Source organism: Megalobrama amblycephala, linkage group LG16 (genome assembly GCF_018812025.1).
Source record: "Megalobrama amblycephala isolate DHTTF-2021 linkage group LG16, ASM1881202v1, whole genome shotgun sequence".
Taxonomy (NCBI): domain Eukaryota; kingdom Metazoa; phylum Chordata; class Actinopteri; order Cypriniformes; family Xenocyprididae; genus Megalobrama; species Megalobrama amblycephala.
This window is the reverse complement of record NC_063059.1, coordinates 36,051,830-36,075,687: the sequence shown is the minus strand read 5'-3', so window position 1 is coordinate 36,075,687 and position 23,858 is coordinate 36,051,830. Positions and strand designations below refer to the sequence as shown.

Genomic DNA, 23,858 nt, shown 5'->3' with positions numbered 1-23,858 from the left:
TATGAATGCTTGTTATGTTCAATTGTTCTTCAAAGTGTTCCAATGTGACAGGTCACACATTTGTGGTTAGATATTGGACGTCTGTCAAGTACTGCAAAAGCGATGGTGTTTTCAGAATTAGTTGGTCATTTGAACTTGAACTTGAACTTATTCCTACTGACATGTGATAATGTAAGATCTGCAAAATTCCCTAAAGGGTGTCAAAACAACCCCTATATCTATTTCCATCTATTTTTGACACTTGACTAGTCTATGATATAATGGATAAATCCATTTGACCTTTTCTTATTAGACCAAAACATAAGTTTGAGTGGGATGTAAGATTTCCTATGCTTATGGTATAAAATGGACTGGGTCTTTGATAATTTAGCCTTTTCTTTGCTTTTCTTTACTTCTTTGCTCTCTTTGCTTCTCGCATCTTCTGCTCCTTCTCTTCTATCTCTCATTTTATTCTGCAAATGTCTTAATTTTGTTTCTTCTTTCTGTATATTCTGATCTTCATCTATTAGATACAATACTCTGGATTTTATTATACTCTTTATTTTATTATACTCTGGATTTTATTATACTCTGGATTTTATTATAAATTTCATCAATTTCCTTTAACATTTTTTTATTTCCCCGAACATTAATTTGATTAATTTAATTTAAATATATTTATTATATTTTAATCTATTTATCTCCTTGCACATTTAATTATTTATAAATTTATTCATGCAGGAATATGTTGATTTTATATATTTATTTATGTATTTATTTGCACATTTATTTATTTATATATTTATCTATGTATACTTTTGTGGATTTATGTATTTATTCATTGTTTTTGCAGGTTTCGTCCTCCATACTGAAAGGGATTATACTCTGGATTTTACTATACTCCGGATTTTACTATACTCTGGATTTTACTATACTCCGGATTTTACTATACTCTGGATTTTACTATACTCTGGATTTTACTATACTCCGGATTTTACTATACTCTGGATTTTATTATACTCTGGATTTTATTATACTCTGGATTTTAATATACTCTGGATTTTATTATACTCTGGATTTTATTATACCCTGGATTTTACTATACTCTGTTTTTTACTATACTCCGGATTTTATTATACTCTGGATTTTACTATACTCCGGATTTTACTATACTCCGGATTTTACTATACTCCGGATTTTACTATACTCCGGATTTTATTATACTCTGGATTTTACTATACTCCGGATTTTACTATACTCCGGATTTTATTATACTCTGGATTTTATTATACTCTGGATTTTACTATACTCTGTTTTTTACTATACTCCGGATTTTACTATACTCCGGATTTTATTATACTCCGGATTTTATTATACTCTGGATTTTATTATTAACTATTAATTACTTAATTAATTGGTTTGTCTCTATAATTTTCAATGAATAAATGTGTTATTCCTTATTCAAATTTGATCTCTGACATAATCATTGCTGGACTGCCTGGATCTCATCTTCTCAAGTTTTTGCATCAATTTCCTTTAACATTTTTTTATTTCCCCGAACATTAATTTGATTAATTTAATTTAAATATATTTATTATATTTTAATCTATTTATCTCCTTGCACATTTAATTATTTATAAATTTATTCATGCAGGAATATGTTGATTTTATATATTTATTTATGTATTTATTTGCACATTTATTTATTTATATATTTATCTATGTATACTTTTGTGGATTTATGTATTTATTCATTGTTTTTGCAGGTTTCGTCCTCCATACTGAAAGGGATTATACTCTGGATTTTACTATACTCTGGATTTTACTATACTCCGGATTTTATCATACTCTGGATTTTACTATACTCTGGATTTTACTATACTCCGGATTTTATCATACTCTGGATTTTACTATACTCCGGATTTTATTATACTCTGGATTTTACTATACTCTGGATTTTACTATACTCCGGATTTTATCATACTCTGGATTTTACTATACTCCGGATTTTACTATACTCTGGATTTTACTATACTCCGGATTTTATTATACTCTGGATTTTACTATACTCTGGATTTTACTATACTCCGGATTTTATCATACTCTGGATTTTACTATACTCCGGATTTTACTATACTCCGGATTTTATTATACTCTGGATTTTACTATACTCTGGATTTTTACTATACTCCGGATTTTACTATACTCTGGATTTTATTATACTCTGGATTTTATTATACTCTGGATTTTACTATACTCTGGATTTTACTATACTCCGGATTTTATTATCCGGATTTTATTATACTCTGGATTTTACTATACTCCGGATTTTACTATACTCCGGATTTTACTATACTCTGTTTTTTACTATACTCCGGATTTTATTATACTCCGGATTTTATTATTAACTATTAATTACTTAATTAATTGGTTTGTCTCTATAATTTTTAATGAATAAATGTGTTATTCCTTATTCAAATTTGATCTCTGACATAATCATTGCTGGACTGCCTGGATCTCATCTTCTCAAGTTTTTGCATCAATTTCCTTTAACATTTTTTTATTTCCCCGAACATTAATTTGATTAATTTAATTTAAATATATTTATTATATTTTAATCTATTTATCTCCTTGCACATTTAATTATTTATAAATTTATTCATGCAGGAATATGTTGATTTTATATATTTATTTATGTATTTATTTGCACATTTATTTATTTATATATTTATCTATGTATACTTTTGTGGATTTATGTATTTATTCATTGTTTTTGCAGGTTTCGTCCTCCATACTGAAAGGGAATACTTGCTAATTTATTTATTTTCTTGCTAAATCTTTTTTGAACCGGTTCTTTTACAGTTTTTCTCAGTCGCTTTGGTACATTTCTCGAATCAAACTCACAATTTGCAAAACAGTAAGTGCATTTCTCAAAACAATTTGTACAAATAGCAAAACACCATGGATAACCTGCAAAAGCCACTCTCTTACTCAAAATCCTTAGTTCATCTCTCAAAAGTAAATATCTGTGTCAATGAACATGTCAGTGCCATCAGAATGACAAGTCCTTGTGTCATTGTGTACGGATAAGACAGTCAAATTGTTTAGTCATGTTCTCAATATAACCGTTTACTCTGGAGGGACGTTCTGATGGAAACTATGGCTAAAGTTTTGATGACAATTATTGTCAATTATAAGTTACATCTTAGTGTATGTGTGAGTGTAATTGCAAGAGAATGGAAAAGATTCAAATTTACTCTCTTACTGTTTGTACTGTATTTTATTGACAGAACATGTCATTGAGTCATTGAGTCATGTCGTTATTGAGTCATGTCATGTCGTCAAGATTCACCTGGGAGCAATTTACCAATTCAGGACAGATTTAGAAAAAAGTCTAATGGAAATATAGAAAGTATAGAAATATGCTTGACATATTATGATAACTTGTTCAACCATTTTGCATGTAAAGACTTATGCTATGAGCTTGTGCCTAAATGTTGTGGGGGGTGAGACTATTCAACAGAGACCCAATATAATACATTTTGATCAACATGACATAAGCAACTGATAATGTAGGAAACAACAGAGAATTGTACATAATCATTTGCATGGATGTACCAAAGCATTTGCAACTTGTTCAAAGAAATGAGAAACTGCTTTTTTGATGTGCACAAGTGACACAATGATGTGAGAATTGAACAGGTAGTTTTGAGAATTTCAATTCTGATCTGAGAAATGTACCAAAGCGACTGAGAAAAACTGTAAATGATTAATGGAAATGATTCGGACACTTTATTACTAATCTACTGCTCCTGTCAAAGTTCAACCAATGGGATGCTACGTACATGTTACGTTGCTCATGACGTTGATTCGATTTCAGGAAGCGCGTGGAGAGCAGCGTGAATGTCAAAACAGACCGACGAGACTAGCTGTTGTAGAAGTGAATGAGTTTTATCACCACACGTTATCAAAAATAACATTATATCCTATTTACTGGCCGTGAACTGCACCATAACTCAAAGCGGAAGAAGCAGAGAACAACACAGTGCTGACTCTCTCCGCGCGCTCACACTCATCAGACATGATGTCGCTCACATTACAGCGGATTCCTGCCTTCACCACATCATTATTCTGCAGATGGAGCTCAAAAGTCTTTCAGCGACACTGCAGTCGCATGTTGTCCAAGAAAATGAGAGTATCCGATGCGCTCGCAAGCAAAGAGACGGGAACAAATGTCAGAATACAGGTGAGAACACTGTCCAAAATGAAGGTGTTTCTTCAACTTGGGTTAATTTTTATTTAGCTAACAGTTATTTTTCTTTTCCTTTATGTGGAGATCACATTTTAATGATTCTAATTCTAATGTTTCAGACCCAGACTTTACTTTTTATTAGAATATTATTATGCACACACAGTTTTCTTTTCTTCAAACGTTAGTGTACTTGTTTAACAAAGAGACAGTAGGATCAGCAAAGAGGAGAGATTATTAATTGTGAACATAATATTATTGTTTTACCTTTCCAGTCGACCTGTGAAATTATGTAAAAAGTTCAAATATTATTTGTGTGTATATTTAGGATACATACTAACAAGTCAGACTGTCAGAAGCTTTTTACTCCAAACATGTTTAAAATGTCAGAAAATACATAATTTGAGATGTGATGGAAATCTAACTAAAATGAAAACCCATAAACATTTATTTATTTTACTTGCAATAAATGTTAACTGGAAAAAAATAAAAAAATAAAAAACGTATTTCACCTAGGTAATAAAGCATTTCTCAATTTCATATATATATATATATACTCTACCATTCAAAAGTTTGGAAACATTACTACTTTTAATGTTTTTGAAAGTAGTCTCTTATGCTCATTAAGGCTGCGTTTATTTGATCAAAAGTACAGTAAAAACGATAATATTGTGAAATATTATTACAATTTAAAATTATGGTTTTCTATTTTAATATACTTTAACATATAATTTTTTTCTGTGATGCAAAGTTGTATTTTCAGCATCATTACTCCAGTCTTCAGTGTCACATGATCCTTCAGAAATCATTCGAATATGCTGATTTGATACTTCATTATCAAAGTTGGAAACAGTTGTGTTGCTTAATATTTTTTTTGGAACCTGCGATACTTTTTTCAGGATTCATTGATGAATAAATAGTCAAAAAGAACAGCATGTATTCAAAATAAGAACATTTTCTAACAATATAAATCTTTACTATCACTTTTTATCAATTTAACATATCCGTGCTGGAAAAAAAGTATTAATTTCTTCCAAAAAAAAAAAGAAAGAATGAAATACTGACCCCAAACTTTTGAACAGTAGTGTATATTGTTACAAAAGATTTAATTTAAATAAATGCTGCTCTTTTTTTAACTTTTTATTCATCAAAGAATCCTGAAAAAAAAGTATCACGTTATAAAAAAATATTAAGCAGCACAACATTTGTAATAAATCAGCATATTAGAATGATTTCTGAAGGATCATGTGACACTGAAGACTGGAGTAATGATGCTGAAAATTCAGCTTTGCATCACAGACATAAATTATATGTTAAATTATATTAATATATAAATTGTGTATATATATATATATATATATATATATATATATATATATATATATATATATATATATATATATATATATTACACATACACACAATTTAAAAAGCAATAAAAATGAAAAAAAAATATATATATATAAAAATAAAAACTATAAAAGTGTCTCAATGATATTACAGCAACACTGCTATACACTGTTAGAGATTGTTAATGGACAAATTTAAGTAGCTAAAGGGTACAAAAAAAAGTCAAATTGGTCATTTCATATGTTAACATGTATGCTGTTCCTGCAGGGCTGGGTTCGATCCGTCAGGCCACAGAAAGACAACCTCTTCTTACATGTGAACGATGGAAGTTCATTGCAACCTCTCCAGGTTGTTGCCGGCTCACACCTGAATACCAGGTGCTTTTCTGTTCATGTGCAGTTGTGTATTTAACACCGTCTTTGAGCTTGAATGAATATGTATTACTATTTCAAATGTCATGAACATCTTGATATATACAGAGACTTCAGAGGTTATTTAGACACTTAAGACACACAAAGATGTATGAATGTCATTGCATTAAAATAACAATCCCAATGACATTTATTAATGACATTTAAGCACAAGCATACTTTTCAAACAGATTTCACAAAATGTGGTTTTAAATTATTAAACAATATATACTGCTACAATTTAAAGGTACACTATGACTATAAAAACAAAGCTGTGTGCATTTTGTGGAAGAACATTGTTTTGGTTGTGCTTCGGCTCTGCGTGACTGCAGACGAATATGATTATCCTACTGCTCATAAAACATTCACTACTAGGCTAATGAGAGATATATATATAACCAGTTTAGATTGAAAGGATCTCAAGCTGAAGACGTTACTGTAGCTTTGTATTCTTGATATATCCTCCCTTCTTGTCAAGAGACCTCACATTTGGCTGTGCTGTTGACATCACTGGCACCTTAGAGAAGAGCCCAAGTAAGAGGCAGAATGTGGAGTTACAAGCTCAGCGCATTGAAGTGGTTGGAGAATGCAATCCTGTGGTGAGTCTTTACATCGAAATTGAATCAGTGAGATGAAAAGTGATTTATAAGAAGTCATGAATAGGTCACACTTGCTGTAGTGACCCTGTATTGTCTGCTCTAGGACTTTCCTTTCAAGATCAAGGAGCGTCATTCTCTGGAGTACGTCAGGCAGTTTCCTCACCTCAGATGCCGAACAAATGCCTTCAGCTCCCTGCTCAGGATACGCAGTGAGGCTTCATCTGCTATCCAGTCATTCTTCAGGGTAATAAAGTCACTATAAACACACTTTTGCTTAAGTTTGGGGGCAGTAAGATTTGTTTTTGAGAGATGTCTCTTATGCTCATTAAGGCTGCATTTGATTACTGCAAATATTACGGTTTAAAATAAATGTTTTTTTATTTTAAAATGTAATTTATTCCTGTGATATTAAAGCTGAATTTTCAGCTGAATTTTACTCCAGTTTTCAGTGTCACATGATCCTTCAGAAATCATTCTAATATGCTGATCAAGGATCATTACGTATTATCAAAGTTGAAAACAGTTGTGCTGCTTAACATTTTTTGTGGAAATGATGATGCATTTTTTCCAATATTCTTATAAAGTTTCTGTTTGAAATAGAAAATTTTGGTAACATTAATGTCTACACTGTCACTTGTTGAATTTAATGCATCCTGTATATATTTCATATTTGTTAATACTTTAAAATCAGGTTTCATTTGTTAACATTAGTTAACTACATTTGTAAACGTGAACTAAAAATGAAAATTAATTCTAAAGCACATATTAATCTTTATGGTAATTTCAAGATTTACTAATACATCATGGAAATCAAAAGTTGTATCTGTTAAAGGATTAGTTCACTTTTAAACAAACTCTTCCTGATAATTTACTCACCCCCATGTCATCCAAGATGTCCATGTCTTTCTTTCTTCAGTCAAAAAGAAATTAAAGTTTTTGATGAAAGCATTCCAGGATTTTTAGTAGACTTCAATGGGCACCAAACAGTTGAAGATCAAAATTAGTTTCACTGCAGCTTCAAATTGTTCTACATGATCCCAGATGAGAAATAAGGGTCTTATCTAGAGAAACCATTGCTCATTTTCTGAAAAAAATTAAATTATATAAGTTTTAATCATAAATGCTCATCTTGAACTAGCTCTCTTCTTCTTCTTTATTTGAATTCTGGCAGTGTAGACACTGCTAAGTGTATTACTGCCCTCCACAGGTCAAAGTTTGAACTAATTGTTATATACTAGCATATTGCATATAAAAATTAGTTCAAACTTTGACCTGTGGAGGGCAGTAATACACTTAGCAATGTCTACACTGCCGGAATTCTAATAAAGAAGAAGAAGAGAGCTAGTTTTATTTAAAAGTGGACTAATCCTTTAAAGGGATAGTTCACCCAAAAATGAAAATTTGATGTTTATCTGCATACCCCCAGGGCATCCAAGATGTAGGTGACTTTGTTCCTTCAGTAGAACACAAATGATGATTTTTAACTGCAACCGTTGCAGTCTGTCATTCGTATAATGCATGTCAATGGGAACTTCGTCTGTAAGAGTAAAAAAAACATGCACAGACGAATCCAAATCAAACCCTGCGGCTCGTGACGACACATTGATGTCCTAAGACACGAAACGATCAGTTTGTACGAGAAACCAAACAGTATTTATATCATTTTTTACCTCTAATACACCACTATGTCCAACTGCCTTAAGCATTCAGTTGGTGAGGTCTGAAAGCGCACTCTGATGCCAGAAGTGATCTCTCGTGCGTATACGTCAAAGAGCACGAGAGATCACTTCTGTTGTCAGAGTGCATTCAGACCTCACACACCGGATGTGAACACCTCTCTTGTAGATTCAATGTGTTAATTGTTGTTACAGGATAACAGTTATGTGCAGATACACACACCAGTAATCACCTCAAATGACTGTGAAGGAGCTGGAGAACTCTTCCAAGTTAAGGTACAACTCCGATTTAGAGTCATTTGCATATTTTAGGATATGTATTGCTTAGTTCAAGTGTGAATTGTGAGATGTAGCAACAAGTAATTCCTGTTTGAATCCATGGTAACTGATCGTTCTTTGTGTTCTCTGAAGCCCGCAGGTGATAAAAATGACTCGGATGACCCAAACCCACATTTCTTCTCAGTGCCAGCTTATCTAACAGTCTCAGGACAGCTGCACCTGGAGGTGATGGCAGGGTAAAGTCAAAAACTACATGTATTGATATTCAAAATTTGATCTTAGTTTTATGTTATTATTAGGGATGTCAGTTGATTAGGAAGCTTAATTGTTGTATTGCATATCGATATTTGCTGAGAAAACCTCCTAATGAAAATAAGTGAATACTGAATAATTTGAATAATCATTGCAGTATGTATTTAAGATAAATCAGATCTGTAGCTTTATGAGAATCATTAGCTAAAGGTGAATGCTGAACTATTTTGTGATTGCTGGTTGTCTGTTGCAGGGCTTTTTCAGCAGTGTACACATTCGGCCCTACGTTCAGAGCGGAGAACTCTCAAAGCAGGAGACACTTGGCAGAGTTTTACATGGTAGAGGCAGAGATTGCCTTCACTGAGTCGCTGGACGACCTGATGAAGGTAGAAAACTCACTACTCCACACTCATTCAATTACATGCACTATCAAGCAACTGATTGTGGTTTTAAATGGATTTGATACTGTTGGGGGTAACATTAAATTTATTAAAATTAATCCAATGTATACAGGAATGTGCACACAATTTTTATCATATGTTAATTTAAAAAATCTATAATATAATATTACTTGCTGTGATGTTTGTTTGCTTGGTTTTTATTGTATTTATGTGATATTTTTGTAATTGAGTTTTTGCCATGAAAATAGCCTCAGATGCTGACATGGCATTAAATAAAATTATACTATACTATACTATACTTCTCCAGGTAATGGAGAATTTATTCAAGGCCACCTACAGAGCATGTGCTGTCCCATTGTGCAGAAGATGTAGAGTTATTTCACAAATATATGGCACCAGGACACAGGGTATGACAAACAATACTATTGTTTCTTATGCAAGGGGCTTTTAGAGCCACCATAACGGCTGTAATGAACTCTGTTTCAACTCTTTTGCACATCCCCAGGACCAAGTGGATCTCATGTTGAAAAGAAAATTTAATATGTACGTATTATATTTCAGTTCAATCAGTCAGTTTTAAGTCATTTTACTCTTCAAAATAGGCATTGAGCTTGGGATTAGGCTGAATATAAGATGTTAGAATTATTTCGAAAATAATTAATGAATTAATTGTGATTTTTGATTGTGTAACTGTGAGATCTGTGAACCATACATTTTTATTGCACTCTTTTAAATCAACTTATATTTGCTTTCTACAGCATTTCTTACACTGAGGCGATAGACATTTTAAAGAGCAGTTCACAGAACTTTACATTCAGTACTGAGGTAAGTAAAGTACAGCATATGTTTGTGTTTTAAATAGTTACTATACATAGAGATGTACATTTCACGCATTTCAGGTATAGTGCATTATCATTTAAAAGTTTGGGGTCAATAAGAAAGTAAAACTTTTATTCAGCAAGGATGCATTTAATTAAATAAAGTGACAGTTTAATGTTACAAATGATTTCTGTTTCAAATAAATCATGTTTTCCACAAAAAATATGAAGCGGCACAACATTGATACATTTTAATAAAATGTTTTTTGAGCTGTAAATCAGCATATTTGAATGATTTCTCAAGGATCGTCTGACACAAGACTGTCATTGATGCTGAAAAGAGTTTTTTCATCAAAGGAAATAGAAAAGAGTTATTTTAAATTGTAATATTTCACAATATTACTGTTTTTACTTATTTTTGATCAAATTGGTGAGCATAAGAGAAACGTTTAAAAACATTTTCAGTGGTGGTGTATAATTCAGTTTGAGAATATTTATTGTTTTATATATATATATATATATATATATATATATATAGAATATAACATTTTTTTAAGAGTATTCTGCTTTTCTTTGTCATATGCTTTACATTAGTGGGGCTGTGATCTTCAGACAGAACATGAGAAGTTCCTAGTGAAACATTGTGGAAACGTCCCAGTGTTTGTCATTAACTATCCCTATGATCTGAAGCCTTTCTATGCCCGAGACAACCAGGACCAGCCCAAGCACACTGTAAGAATGAGCTCTTTCTCTTACTCCTGCCACGAGTTTTAGTCAAGGACTTTTCCTAAACCAGCTAATCTGTGTATGTTAAATATCTTTATATTATGTGTTTAAAGCCTAGAGTAAATGCTAAAAATCAAATGGGGTAAAGATGTTATGACAAGAGTTCAGCATGTCCATGAGACCTATTTCTTCTTTCTTTTCCTCTCCTCCATGCGCTCACTGCTGATTCAATCATTCCTGATGATTTTTTTTTTTTTTTGGACAGGCGGCTGCTGTAGACCTCTTGGTGCCTGAAGTCGGGGAGCTTTGTGGTGGATCCCTGAGAGAAGAGAGACTAGAACTTCTGAGCCAACGACTAGCACAGTAAGAGTCTCTTCACATTGTAATACGTAATAAAATATAATATATGCTGTAAATGTTTGAGAGATTGATACACTGCAGTTCAAAAGTTTGGGGTTTGTAAAATTTATTAAGGTTTTTGAAGGAAATCTCCTCTGCTGACCAAGACTGCATTTATTTGGTCAAATATACAATAAAACGATAATATTGTGAAATATTATTACTATTTAAAATAACTGTTTTCAATTTTAATATAGTTTAATTTGTAATTTATTCCTGTGATGCAAAGCTGAATTTTCAGCATCATTACTCCAGTCTTAAGTGTCAAATGATCCTTTCTAAAATGCTGATTTGCTGCTCAAGAAATATTTCTGATTATTATCAATAGCCTTATTCAGATGGTAATTGTTTCTCATGTGGGCATAAGGTAATTTCAACATTTACAGGGGTCAAATCCGTCCAAATCCAGAAAGTCAGTGTTTTTTTGTTTTTTCCCCAACAACCCACATAAAAATTCCTGGTCATATTACATAATGTTTTTGACAAACGCTAAGATCGTGTGGTAATTGAATTGTCGTCCGAATCCACATCTGGGATCAATTCAAAAGTCGATTTATAAATCCTTTTTGGACACTGCTAATAGGGCTGCACGATTAATCGCATGCTATTCTCACGCGCATTTCGTCAGTAAAGCCGGTTCCCTGATTACCGCTAAATCGCCATCACCTGCTTTCAAATGAAGCGGCATTTAATAGACAGAGCCGTAGGTCACTGAAAAGCCACGCAATATCGCGTTCATATCGCAGATGAATCGCCTGCGATAATGAACGCGATATTGCGTGGCTTGTCCGTGAACTACGGCTCCGTCTATTAAAAGGCGCTCTGTTTAAAAACAGGTGATGGCGATTTAGCGGTAATCAGGGAACCGGCTTTACTGACGAAATGCGCGTGAGAATAGCATGCGATTAATCGTGCAGCCCTAACTGCTAAGCACTGTACTTTCACAGATGTATTTCACAGTTTTTACTAGGTTGTATTCACTCTCATCTCCTGCCTGTTTTCTCTCTTCTTACAGCGCTGGATTGAAGGACACATATGAATGGTAGGTTCAGAAGAACAATTTTTGCAGCTCACCCAGTTTTATTCCAAACTGAGGGTCCATTTACATGACAACAATCTACTAAAAACGCTGTATTATTCATGCCAGGCCAGTAGTTGGCGATGTCACTTTGTAAAGAAAAACTACGCACCTATAGACTGAACACGATACACATGACGTTACTGTTTTTAAAAGTTTGCATTTTCAGACCCCCAAAACACTGTTGTCATGTAAATGAACAGCCAAAACGCACAAGTTTTTTCATTTTTAGTTGTGCCGTGTAAACACCCCCTGAGAGAGCATCTTTGTGATTGAAAGGTATCTGCAGCTGAGAGAGTTTGGCTCCGTCCCCCACGGTGGTTTTGGGATGGGCTTTGAGAGGTACCTGCTGTGCATTCTGGGACTCCACAATATCAAAGATGTGATTCCATTTGCAAGATTCTCACACTCCTGCCTGCTTTGAAATTTATAAAATTAAATAAAAAAACGATAAAATGTGCTTGTTCTTTATTTGCTTTACTGAGGTTCCTGGTTCCCCAACACTGCACATTGTGCATGTCTCTTCTGTCTGACACCTATTTCAGGTCTTTGAGTCTCTACTAATGAGCTGATGACTTAAATCAGGTATGTTTGATTAGAGAAACATACAAAATGTGCAATGTTGGAGAAACTTTAGGAATCACTGTTTTTAAAGCTGCAGTCCGCAACTTTTTTTGTGTTTAAAAATTTACAAAAATTATATAATGAGAATGTACAACATGAATCCATTTTCCAAACCGTGTTTTTGTCTTATCCTGAATCATTATGGTACACTTATAATAAGTGTTTATATTCGGACTATTTCAGACCGGACTGGTAGGACTCGCCGCAGAGTATCACAGTAACTGCGTGACTCGCCATAGACATACATGGAGAAAAGTAGCTCCGGCTAGAATGTTCCTCTGCAAGACGCGTGCAGTTCTGTTTATTAACCGCTAGAGGGCCAAAAATCAGACAGCAGCTTTAAAAAATCTTTTAGTCATTGTTTTTGACAATACTGTAAAATCAAACAGCTTTGACATTCTCTTGGTCTTCTCTTTTTATGGAATTACACTCAATTATTGAAGTTAAAACTGCAATATAACATTCAATATACAAATATGCAATATAAAACACTGACTTCCAAAAGAGAATACTTTAGGACATCATGTATTTTACTTTTGTTAATAATATTAATAACAAATTTCTTGTTTATTGAAGTATTAAGTAAATGTTGTCAACAAACATGCATAACTGTATATGATGTACATTAAAATATGAATATATAGACAGCTGTATATATTTATATATGAATGTTTATTCACTTTTCATGTTTCAATTTATTGCACTTTCTATACAGAGATGCCAACATTGACAATAACAAATTTTCCCTGACCAGTGCGAAAGAAATTACACATAAAAAACTAAAATACATATACAAATATATAAATAAAAGAGATAAATAAAACAAAAATAAATAAAAGAGAGTTAATGTTGTTAATAAAAGTGCTAACCCAGACCAAATTTACCTCACTGCAACAACACACAACGAGTGAAGAGGCTGACAAATGCAAAAATCCGCTATGATACAGGCAGGCAATTTGCTTCCTCATTAAAACAGGTGAGTGTCACATTTTCCTCTTGTGGATGGTTAATATTTTAGCATTCTTCATCAAGATTAATTTAGCATTTATTAATAACCAACCCCCTATTCTGGCCTCTTTACACTGCCTATTAGTTCATTTTAAATAAAGCACAAGGTACTTTTGTATACTTTTAAAGCATGGACTGGCATAGTATATTTCTGAGTTTATACATTTTAATTTGCTTACAGAGATCTCTGAGATCCCAAAGATCTCAGCTGCTCCTTGAAATTCCTCTGTCACGTTTAAAAAGTATAAGGAGATCACGCTTTCTCAGTTGCTGCTGAGTTGTGGAATGTCTTACCAATGTCTATCTGATTGTCTACCTCTGTAAACATGTTTAAAACTCGTCTTAAGATGTATTTGTTTAATGAGGCCTTAATTTGCTACTTTGTAAGGACCATTGGGTTTGGATTAGAACTTTGGATTGCTTTCCATGTATTTTATTGTGTTTTAACTAATCCCTTTGAAATTGTACAGCACTTTGGTACACACATTTGATTTTGATCAAACTGGTTCTAATCAGTATAGAGACAGTAGTAAATGGTCCAGATGCACAACAAGAGGACAAGTGCATCAGAGTCTCTTATTGACAGAGTGAAGGCACTGACAGGAACCTCTGTTCAGATGAACTAAACTCTCAAATTATTTACAAAAGTACAATTATTTATTTTCACATCCTTCGGAAAGCAATATCGCCAGATGCTAATGTTGCTGCTTCAAGCCAAGATGCAAGAGGCTGAAGCAGATGGATGGAGACGCCACTGGATTCAGACACACAGGTGAACGGATGACACTTCTGGAGTGACCGCTCTTACACCTGGAACAAATAAAACAGAAAAGAGGTGAGAAAAGTTGCAGTATCTCATTTTTAGGTGTAAATTATGAAGTGACTTTGAAGACCTTCAAGAAACTACATAGAGTTCAATATTCTCATAAATTGTTTGTCATTTACCGTCGGTACTTCTGGATGTTTCCATCTCAGTACTTTGGTCCTTCATCTCATCCTGAGCTCTTGTTTTCAGTGGATTTTTCATCAAACAGAAAGAGATTTTCTGAACCGATGACACTTCTGGAGTGGCTGTGACCGGTCTTACACCTGGAACAAAAAACAGAAGTGACTTTTATTGCCTAAATTCATTACACTTCGAACAGGTGAAATGTTCAAAATACATCTTAAATAGTTTCTAGCTCATGGCTCAGTACCTAAAACCATTCGTGATAAACAATCCTTTCCAGATCAGGCCGACGCTCAGGCTTCTGCTGCAGAAGAGAGCAAATCAAATGGCAGCAACCTGTGCAGAAAGATGGAGAAACTTTACATCCGCTCTACTCAATCCTTATTCTAAGATGTTCAGGTCAGAAAGCCGACAAATTCCTGCATTATCTATACGGTCATCTCCTATGAAGTTTAGCATTAGAATTGTACTTGAAATAATGAACAAATCACCTTCTGTCAAGCCCGGTTTGTACCAGGTGTTCATATTAATCCTGTACAAGTCAAAAGTATCTGGAAAGTATCCGCACAGCATTCTAAACAAGAGGATCCCCAGAGTCCAGACCGTCGCCGGCTTTCCATGAAACTCGCCCTTCATCCTGTACTCGGGAGGGCAGTACATGATTGTGCCTGGAGGAAAAAGAGTTTGTCCCACGTATGAATCTCTACCCCAGCATGAGTTCACATGAGTTTTGAGAGCTAATACACACCACAGAATCTCGTGTAGGCAGATTCTGTGAGGAGATCGCCGCATCCAAAGTCAATGAGTTTGACTTTGAGGTTCTTTAAGTCTATCAGGAGGTTCTCTAATTTTATGTCCCCATGGTAAACCCCACGGCGACAGCACGCCTCAGCGGCTAGTGTTGCTCCCCACATGATGAGCCGAGCAAGGTTCTCGTCGATGCTGCCGCCGTTGCTTTCCACTAAGCGAGACACATCCATGCTGTGCAGGAGACGCTCGAGGACCATGACGTAGAAGTCCTGCTGGTCCTGCCAGTCCAGCAGCTTGATGATGTCCATCACTGGACCTTTATTGGCCAGGATTGTCAGAGCGACTTCTTTGGGAAGGGGCTCGGGATGATCAGGCTGGAAGAAACAAACATTATATGATGTCAGATGCTTTTAAACAGGGATTTAACTATTGAAAAATCACTTATACTCACAATACTGATACATTCCGTGTGTTTTGTCTTTTTGACAAATTTCACTGCCACCTGATGGACAAACAAAAACCAATTAATGTGTGTAGAGGTCGTATCATAAATTTCAAGCAAGAGTTTAAGTTTCAACAGATCAAGAGCCCTAAAGAGTGAATATATGATACAGGTAGATGGCTTGCATTGGATAAAGTGAGATAATTCAGATCAGAAACCACTTGCTAAGTAAAAAAAACATCAAACCTGCTGGCCATCTGCCAAACGAGTGCCTTCATAGACGGCACCAAATCCACCTTGCCCCAGCTTACGGCCAATTGCATATCGGCAGCAGATGTTGTCTATTAAAAGATGAACAGAAGAAGACGATGTTTAGTGGTGCTGATCTGCAGATATTGTGAGATTATTGTTGGGGACTATGTTAGGAAACTCACCCTCAGGTCTCATGTTCACTTCATTACTGTCCAGCGGTTTCGTCAGAGGAGACGTTTCACCTGCTGGAACGTCGTGAACATGAGTTTGGAGCTCTTGAAACTCCAGAGGCTCAGCAGCGGGAAGGACTCGGATAACACCGGCAGGAGGTTCCTCGGGATCAGTCACCTCTACAGATCTGGAGATGGACTGTAGAGACTTTTGATCTGAAGAGGAGAATATCAGTTTGCTAGTTAGCTAGCAGTCAATTAACTGGTAAAATACTGGGAACAGCGACGCTTTGATGATAAAGTAAATTACTAATTGTTCACCTATTATTTTTTAAAGTTCAAAAAACTAGAATTGTATTGATTTTTACACGTAATTATTATAGAGGGTCTGTTTAAAACCATCCTATAGGGGGCAGAAAAGTTCCTGTTACACATTTAGGTAGGCTAACTCAGACTTTATAAGATGGTTGTGTCATTTACCGTCGGTACTCCTGGGTGTTTCCGTCTCAGTATCTTGGTCCTTCATTTCGCCCTGATCTGAGCTCTTGTTTTCGGTGGACTTTTTCTTCCCACTGAAAGAGAGCCACTTAAAGAAGTTGCCCCCTTTCTTTTTCTTCTTTTTTGGACGCGAGTTGGGAATCACGGCTCCCTCTCCCTCAGCAACATCAACAGGTCGATGAGGATGGTGTTCCATCGCCGTGCTGCTGCTGCTGGGGTTTGGGTCGTGAACCTGCTCGCTCTCCGCAAAAGATCGTACTCGTGAACTTCTCTGTCCCATGATGAACCACTGATGGTATCAATCAATCAGACTAGAGCAGCTACAAACCGAGTGAGTGAGTAAAGTGTGAAGAGTCTCTGCTTTTACCCGCGCGACATTCTAAAAGTCACTGTGACGACAAGTGGATGATAGACTCAGTCTGGCATTGGAATTTAATTTGAAAAACAACATCAGAACAATGTGTAATATTATAGCCTATCATACACATGCTTATAGAATTACATCTGAATCTAATGACTGCAGAATTAGGCTACATAAAAAGACTAACAATTGAACTTCAACGTTCAAAACAAACGGCGATGTTAAACATAAACATTGTACAGTTACGTTGTAAACATCACGTTTAATATAAATAAATGCATTAGATATATCATCTGTTAAATGCATTTAGTTGAAAATATTGAACACATTCTTAGAAAAAAAATATATAAGGCCAAATGTAGCCTTCTGAAGTTGCAGGAAAATGGTAAAAAAGCTAATATTTATCTGCTTATAGCCTAGCTATATAGCTATTTTGTGGCTATTTTTTTTTTTAGATATAATCAAAACGATAATGCGATATAGCATTTACATCACATTATCGCATCACATCGACAATGTTTGTTTGCATATGCAGTCTTGTAGGTACTATATGTTCTCCTTTTTTATTTGTGAGAAAAAATTCAATAGGGTGAAGTCAGCTAAAATGGGCCACGTTGTGGTAAATTGCTTATAATACCATCATGCATGAGATCTAATGATATCTTTATAAATTAACATGGGTCTCTTAAATATATAATATATATATATAAGTTTGGAACCACTAAGATTTTTAATGTTTTTAAAAGAAGTTTCGTCTGCTCACCAAGGCTACATTTATTTAATTAAAAATACAGTAAAAAACAGTAATATTGTGAAATATTATTACAATTTACAATAACTGTGTACTATTTAAATATATTTGACAAAGTAATTTATTCCTGTGATGCAAAGCTGAATTTTCAGCATCGTTACTCCAGTCTTCAGTGTCACATGATCCTTCAGAAATCATTCTAATATGCTGATTTGCTGCTCAAGAAACATTTATGATTATTTTCAATGTTGAAAACAGTTGTGTACTTTTTTTTTCAGGATTCCTTGATGAATAGAAAGTTCAAAAGAACAGCATTTATCTGAAATACAAAGCTTCTGTAGCATTATACACTACCGTTCAAAAGTTTGGGGTCAGTAAGAATTTTTATTTTTATTTTTTTGAAAAGAAATTAAAGAAATGAATACTTTTATTCAGCAAGGATGCATTAAATCAATCAAAAGTGGCAGTAAAGACATTTATAATGTTACAAAAGATTAGATTTCAGATAAACACTGTTCTTTTGAACTTTCTATTCATCAAATAATCCTGAAAATTATATTTGTACACAAATATTTTGTACAATTGTACACATTAAATGTTTCTTGAGCAGCAGATCAGCATATTAGAATGATTTCTGAAGGATCATGTGACACTGAAGACTGGAGTAATGATGCTGAAAATTCAGCTTTGCATCACAGGAATAAATTACTTTGTGAAATATATTCAAATAGAAAACAGTTATTTTAAATTGTAATAATATTTCACAATATTACTGTTTTTACTGTATTTTTAATTAAATAAATGTAGCCTTGGTGAGCAGACGAAACTTCTTTTAAAAACATTAAAAATCTTAGTGGTTCCAAACTTTTGGACTGTACTGTATATATATATTTAAAATGTAAAAAAGTATAATAGTTTTAAAATTATGAGAGTTAGAATATCAGCAGGTCCCTTCTTGAGCCACGGCACAACATTGAGGTAAAATGGGCCAATATAAAAAGAGAACATTTTATTTTTAACAGTAAATTGACACTATTGTCTTCAGTGTGCCATAGCAACACCGTAAATGCATTTCAATAAATAGAAAGTTGAACCAATATTTCATTAAATGCAATTAAAAATGAACTGATCATGTTGTGCAGGTGTGTGTTTCTGTGCATTGGTGTCTTTTGTGTGCATGCATGTGTGTATGCTTGTCAAATATCTGTCAAACATTAGAACATCTTTGACAAAAAACAAAAACAAATCACTTTAACATTTCCTGTAGCTATAGGTCTTTACATTGTACTGTACTGACATCTTCCTTTCTTTCCCTTTCTCTTCTCTCTTCTTATCTCTCTGTTTCCTTTCTTTGCTTGTCCTCCTGCTATACTGTCTGCAATGCAATTTCTTTTGAAAGACTGTTAAGATTGTGTATGGATACATCTAGCCCTATTTTCACCCTCAATTTCTGTGTAAAAGTGTGTGTGTGTGTGTGTGTGTGTGTGTGTGTGTGTGTGTGTGTGTGTGTGTGTGTGTGTGTGTGTGTGTGTGTGTGTGTTTGCGCAGCCCACTTTAGCTGAAAATTGTGGCCCATTTTAGCTTAACCAACCATTTCTAAATAAAATGACCTTTTTCACAAAAATCGAAGTTTCTTTTTTAAATTAAACTTTTTTATTTGAAAGAGTATGTCAAAACATTTATATAACATTTATAAAATTTATATAAATAAATATTTTGTTGAGTAGGTTTTTATACAAAAACAGATTTTTATGTAAAATTCACTTTTAAAACCCACATTTCTAAATTTAATTCATGGGGATAACATGGATAATTTGACATGGTTTAGTGTAAGATTTTTGCCCATCTTTTGGAAAATGCCATTTTAAAAGTAAAAAAAACTCACTTTTACCAGTAGATGGCTGCAGAGCTCCACTATTTGCTATTTGACTGACTGAGAGACATCTTTTCACAAGTTTTTTTCAGTTGGATTTATATCTAAATATTATGAAATCACCATTATAACAATAAAAGCTACTTTTTGTCAAAGTTTAGTATTTTTTTAAATAAAAAAAATCAGATTTTCACTATTATTACATTATGATGAGACCCCGCTTAGAAAATGGACAAAATTCATCCTCAAAATCAACATTTTTGAAAACCCTTTTTTTTTTTCAGTACAAAAAAATACTATAACAAAAAGTATTTTTTATTGTAATAATTGTGATTTCATAATATTTAGATATGAATCCAGCTGGAAAAAAAAAACTTGTGAAAAGACGTCTTTCAGTTAGTCAAATAGCAAATAGTGGAGCTCTGCAGCCATCTACTGGTAAAAGTACGGAAGAGTATTAGGGCCAAGCAATAATAAAAAAATAAAACCATCTCGAGATTAAAGTTGTTAAATTTCGAAAAAAAACTTTTTTTGAGAAAAAAGTCGAAATAAAATGTTGAGAATAAAGTCATTAAATTACAAGAAAAAAGTTTTTAAATTACGAGAACAAATTCGTTAAATTATGAGAAAAATGTTGTTAAATTTCGAGAAAAAAGTCGAGATAAAATGTTGAGAATGAAGTCATTAAATTATGAGAAAAAAGTCGTTAAATTACGAGAACAAATTCGTTAAATTACGAATTTGTTCTCATAATTTAACGACTTTTTTCTCGTAATTTAATGACTTTATTCTCATAATTTAATGAGTTTATTCTCATAATTTAATGAGTTTATTCTTAACATTTTATCTCGACTTTTTTCTTGAAATTTAACGACATTTTTCTCATAATTTAACAAATTTGTTCTCATAATTTAACGACTTTTTTCTTGTAATTTAATGACTTTATTCTCATAATTTAATGAGTTTATTCTCATAATTTAATGAGTTTATTCTCGTAATTAAACGACTTTTTTCTCGTAATTTAATGACTTTATTCTCAATATTTTATCTCGACTTTTCCTTGAAATTTAACAAGTTTTTTCTCGTAATTTAATGAGTTTATTCTCAACATTTTATTTCAACTTTTTTCTCAAAATTTAGCAACTTTAATCTCGAGATGGTTTTATTTTTTTATTATTGCTTGGCCCTAATCCTCTTCCGTATAAAAGTGATCCAAAAGATGGACACAAATCTTACACTAAACCATGCCAAATTATCCATGTTATCCCCATGAATGAAAGTTAGAAATGTGGGTCTTGACTCTTTTATAAAGTGAATTTTACATAAAAAGCAGTTTTTGTATAAAAACATTTATAAACAGAGTAAAAAAACAATTATTTTGTTACAAAATTACATTTTGTTGTCTGGGCTCTGTGGAGACCCCAAAGACCCTGAGTGTGACTTTTATTTTACACTAACATAAAAACAAGATATCACTCCAATTTATTTTTTTAGATCTAGAGTTAGAGATCTAGAGTGTTAACAACTGTACAAAGTTTCATGTCATTTGGACAAAGAGAACTTTTTTTTTTTTTTTTTTCATTTTTAGCAAACGTCCTTTGGGGTCTAAAAAGACCCCAAAGACCTTATAAGGGTTAAAGGCACGCTCCCTTTGTGACAACTTAATCCATATTTAAACATATTTACATAAACTTTTTAAACTGCATTACGTACATCTGTCCACTAGGTGGTGTGTTTTTCAAACTAATTGACTCTCGGCAAAGTTAGTGACGGCTGGTTCTAATCCTGGGAAACACTCAGTGCGCTCTGCTGAGGCTCATTTGATAACATTGGATATTAGGCTATCCCTTGAAGTGCATTTTACTTACTGACAGACGCTTACAAACTTTAAATAGACTTAAAAGTGCACAAAAGCGTGTAACCTAGTACTAAAAATGAGCTATACGCGTGAGCCGGTCTCGGCGCAGTGAACTCCACGCTTGTGGTTCATTGTCTGTTCATCCCTACAGTGAGTGAGAGAGAAAGAGTCCCGTCCCTTCAATTCAGTGGGCGTGGTGTGCGTGTGAGTGGGAAAACAAACAGCATACAACCAACAGTACTTCCTACATCTTCGTACAACTCGAGCGTTTCTCCCCCTTATCTCGCGTCAGGCGTCTCTCTCGCGCGTAGTGTTTACAGTGAGTCCTGCTGAGCTCAGAGGACGCGTCCCATCATCACTAAATGACGCGCCGCAGCGCTGCAGATTTACATCCACTCCACAGTTCCACACGCGTTCAACATAGATGGACCCGCATCATCTGAGGACTTCAGAGTGATATTACTGTTGTTGTGTGTTTTTCTTTTTGTAAAATGAGCGGAGGGGAAATCATCTGTCAGGGATGGTTGAGAAAGTCGCCACCCGAGAAGAAGCTGCGGAGATATGTGAGTGTTTGCAGCGCTATGTTCTTCTATGTCACAATGTTGTGTGTTTTATGTATACAGTAACAGTGATGCAGAATACTGTCAACTTTTAATATCCAACTCTCTGGTTGCAATCTATTAGTCCTTATGGAATAAATATCAAATGGTGAATATTAGTTTATAAGTCAACAAAATGCACTTCACTGTGTTTTGGTAAAAAAAAAAAAAAAAAAAACTGCCTTAGATGGTGTTATAGGCTGGACTAGGTGGTCTTATTGCTTGGCTAAGCATGCATTTAGCTATCAAGTGCCCAAATCCCCTCTAAAACATACAGACCAACTTGACTTGCTTTTTTTAGCAGATGATCCTGATATTTAGGGTCATCTGAATATCATGCATAATAGAGCAGGGTGTCCATATTGTTATATAGCCTACTTAAGATAAGCCAAACCTAATGATGACATTTGAGATGTTCACAATTACTAAAATAGAAATGCGGCCAACTGATATTGGTTTTAATGCAGATCATTATGTCAATATCTGGACAGCAGGGCGGCAGATGTATATATTACACAAATTAAAGGTGCAGTCAGTAAATTTTTTGCTAATGGTACACAACGCTTTACACATAAAGAAATGAGCAATTCAGCACTTCTTTAAAAAAAGGGAAGGTTCTATGTGGCGTGCGTCGCCTGTTCGTGGGTGATGCCATGTTGAGATCACATGACGTGCCATGTCATGTAATTGAGCAAATGTTATACTATATAACGCTCTCAACAGTCAGTTCTCGTGTTTTACAAAGCATAAATGGGTCATTGATGAATAAGGTTTTTAAAAGTGTAAAAAAACATAATGGAGATATTTAATTTTGAAGTTTTATTAAGTGTTAACAATGAGATTATGTGGTTTTTATAATCAGTTAACACTGCTTTTGTCATGTTTTACAAGATGGACAAAATTTGTCACCAAAAAAGTCATTTTGTTTAACCAAAATTTCGGTTTTACCGAATGACACTTTTGGTTATACCAAATGACAATATTTTTAAACAATGCTAACTGGCTGATATCTAGCTAGCTAGCAAAAGGACAAACATTTTATATTTAGTACAAGTTTTTAAAATATTACAACTTTTTCCATGTTTTATAGCGGTTGCACCAAATGACTTGACATTTCGGGACATGCGTATGAGCAAGTGAAAACATGAATGTGGTCCTGTGCAGGTTTTTTGAATGATGTCACATCCTGTCACATGATATTGACCGCATTACTTGATCCAAAATGTTCCCTTTATATTGGTTACTCCGAATGACATCAATGATATTCATTTTTCCAGACATTCTTTATCATAACAAAGCAATGACTTTTACACATAATTTACAATTTTGCACTGTTGATATATGATGTTATAAAATCATGCCAGAATAAAAAATATATACATTTATTTCATTTTAAGATATTTTAACCACAAATTAAGTGGCTGTATTGGCCTTTGGACGGTTAAACCAAATGACACTTCAAAATCTTTCAAATACCTTTATATGTAGTAAAAAAATAATTAAAACC

At 33.8% G+C, this 23,858-nt stretch overlaps 3 protein-coding genes across 3 annotated transcripts in view; 2 read left to right on the top strand and 1 right to left on the bottom strand.

The window, feature by feature from the left end:
• The first annotated feature begins 3,833 nt into the window (after positions 1-3,833).
• On the top strand, positions 3,834-12,676 carry nars2 (asparaginyl-tRNA synthetase 2, mitochondrial). The gene is given in 15 exon segments (XM_048161863.1): positions 3,834-4,225; positions 5,846-5,955; positions 6,467-6,587; positions 6,691-6,831; positions 8,459-8,539; positions 8,675-8,778; positions 9,048-9,180; positions 9,503-9,529; positions 9,531-9,602; positions 9,701-9,738; positions 9,954-10,020; positions 10,608-10,745; positions 11,005-11,102; positions 12,154-12,180; positions 12,496-12,676. Coding segments are annotated over 15 exon segments (1,467 nt in total). The 5' UTR covers positions 3,834-4,060; the 3' UTR covers positions 12,641-12,676.
• Positions 12,677-14,862: 2,186 nt separating this feature from the next.
• LOC125249063 (serine/threonine-protein kinase pim-2-like) lies at positions 14,863-17,269 on the bottom strand. Its single transcript, XM_048161254.1, has 8 exons — positions 16,892-17,269; positions 16,424-16,627; positions 16,236-16,330; positions 15,999-16,049; positions 15,546-15,921; positions 15,289-15,465; positions 15,045-15,133; positions 14,863-14,937 (listed from the first exon to the last, which is right to left on the bottom strand). The coding sequence occupies exons 1-7, from the start codon at positions 17,187-17,189 to the stop codon at positions 15,045-15,047; spliced, it is 1,290 nt and encodes a 429-aa protein (XP_048017211.1). The 5' UTR covers positions 17,190-17,269; the 3' UTR covers positions 14,863-14,937.
• A 4,504-nt stretch (positions 17,270-21,773) lies between these two features.
• The window catches only part of gab2 (GRB2-associated binding protein 2), a 90,363-nt gene continuing 88,278 nt past the window's right edge, over positions 21,774-23,858 (top strand). The window contains exon 1 of the mRNA XM_048160310.1: positions 21,774-22,315. Within this exon, the coding sequence (XP_048016267.1) occupies positions 22,244-22,315 (72 nt within the window). The 5' untranslated portion in view covers positions 21,774-22,243. The remainder of the gene's footprint in view (positions 22,316-23,858) is intronic.

Excerpts from the sequence above, each read along its gene's own strand:
- LOC125249063 (XM_048161254.1), bottom strand. The coding sequence starts at position 17,189 with ATGGGACAGAGAAGTTCACGAGTACGATCTTTTGCGGAGAGCGAGCAG. Across the intron at positions 15,922-15,998 it reads ACACGGAATGTATCAGTATT|CCTGATCATCCCGAGCCCCT; the intron begins GTGAGTATAAGT and ends TGTTTCTTCCAG. Across the intron at positions 15,134-15,288 it reads CAAACCGGGCTTGACAGAAG|GTTGCTGCCATTTGATTTGC; the intron begins GTGATTTGTTCA and ends CTTTCTGCACAG.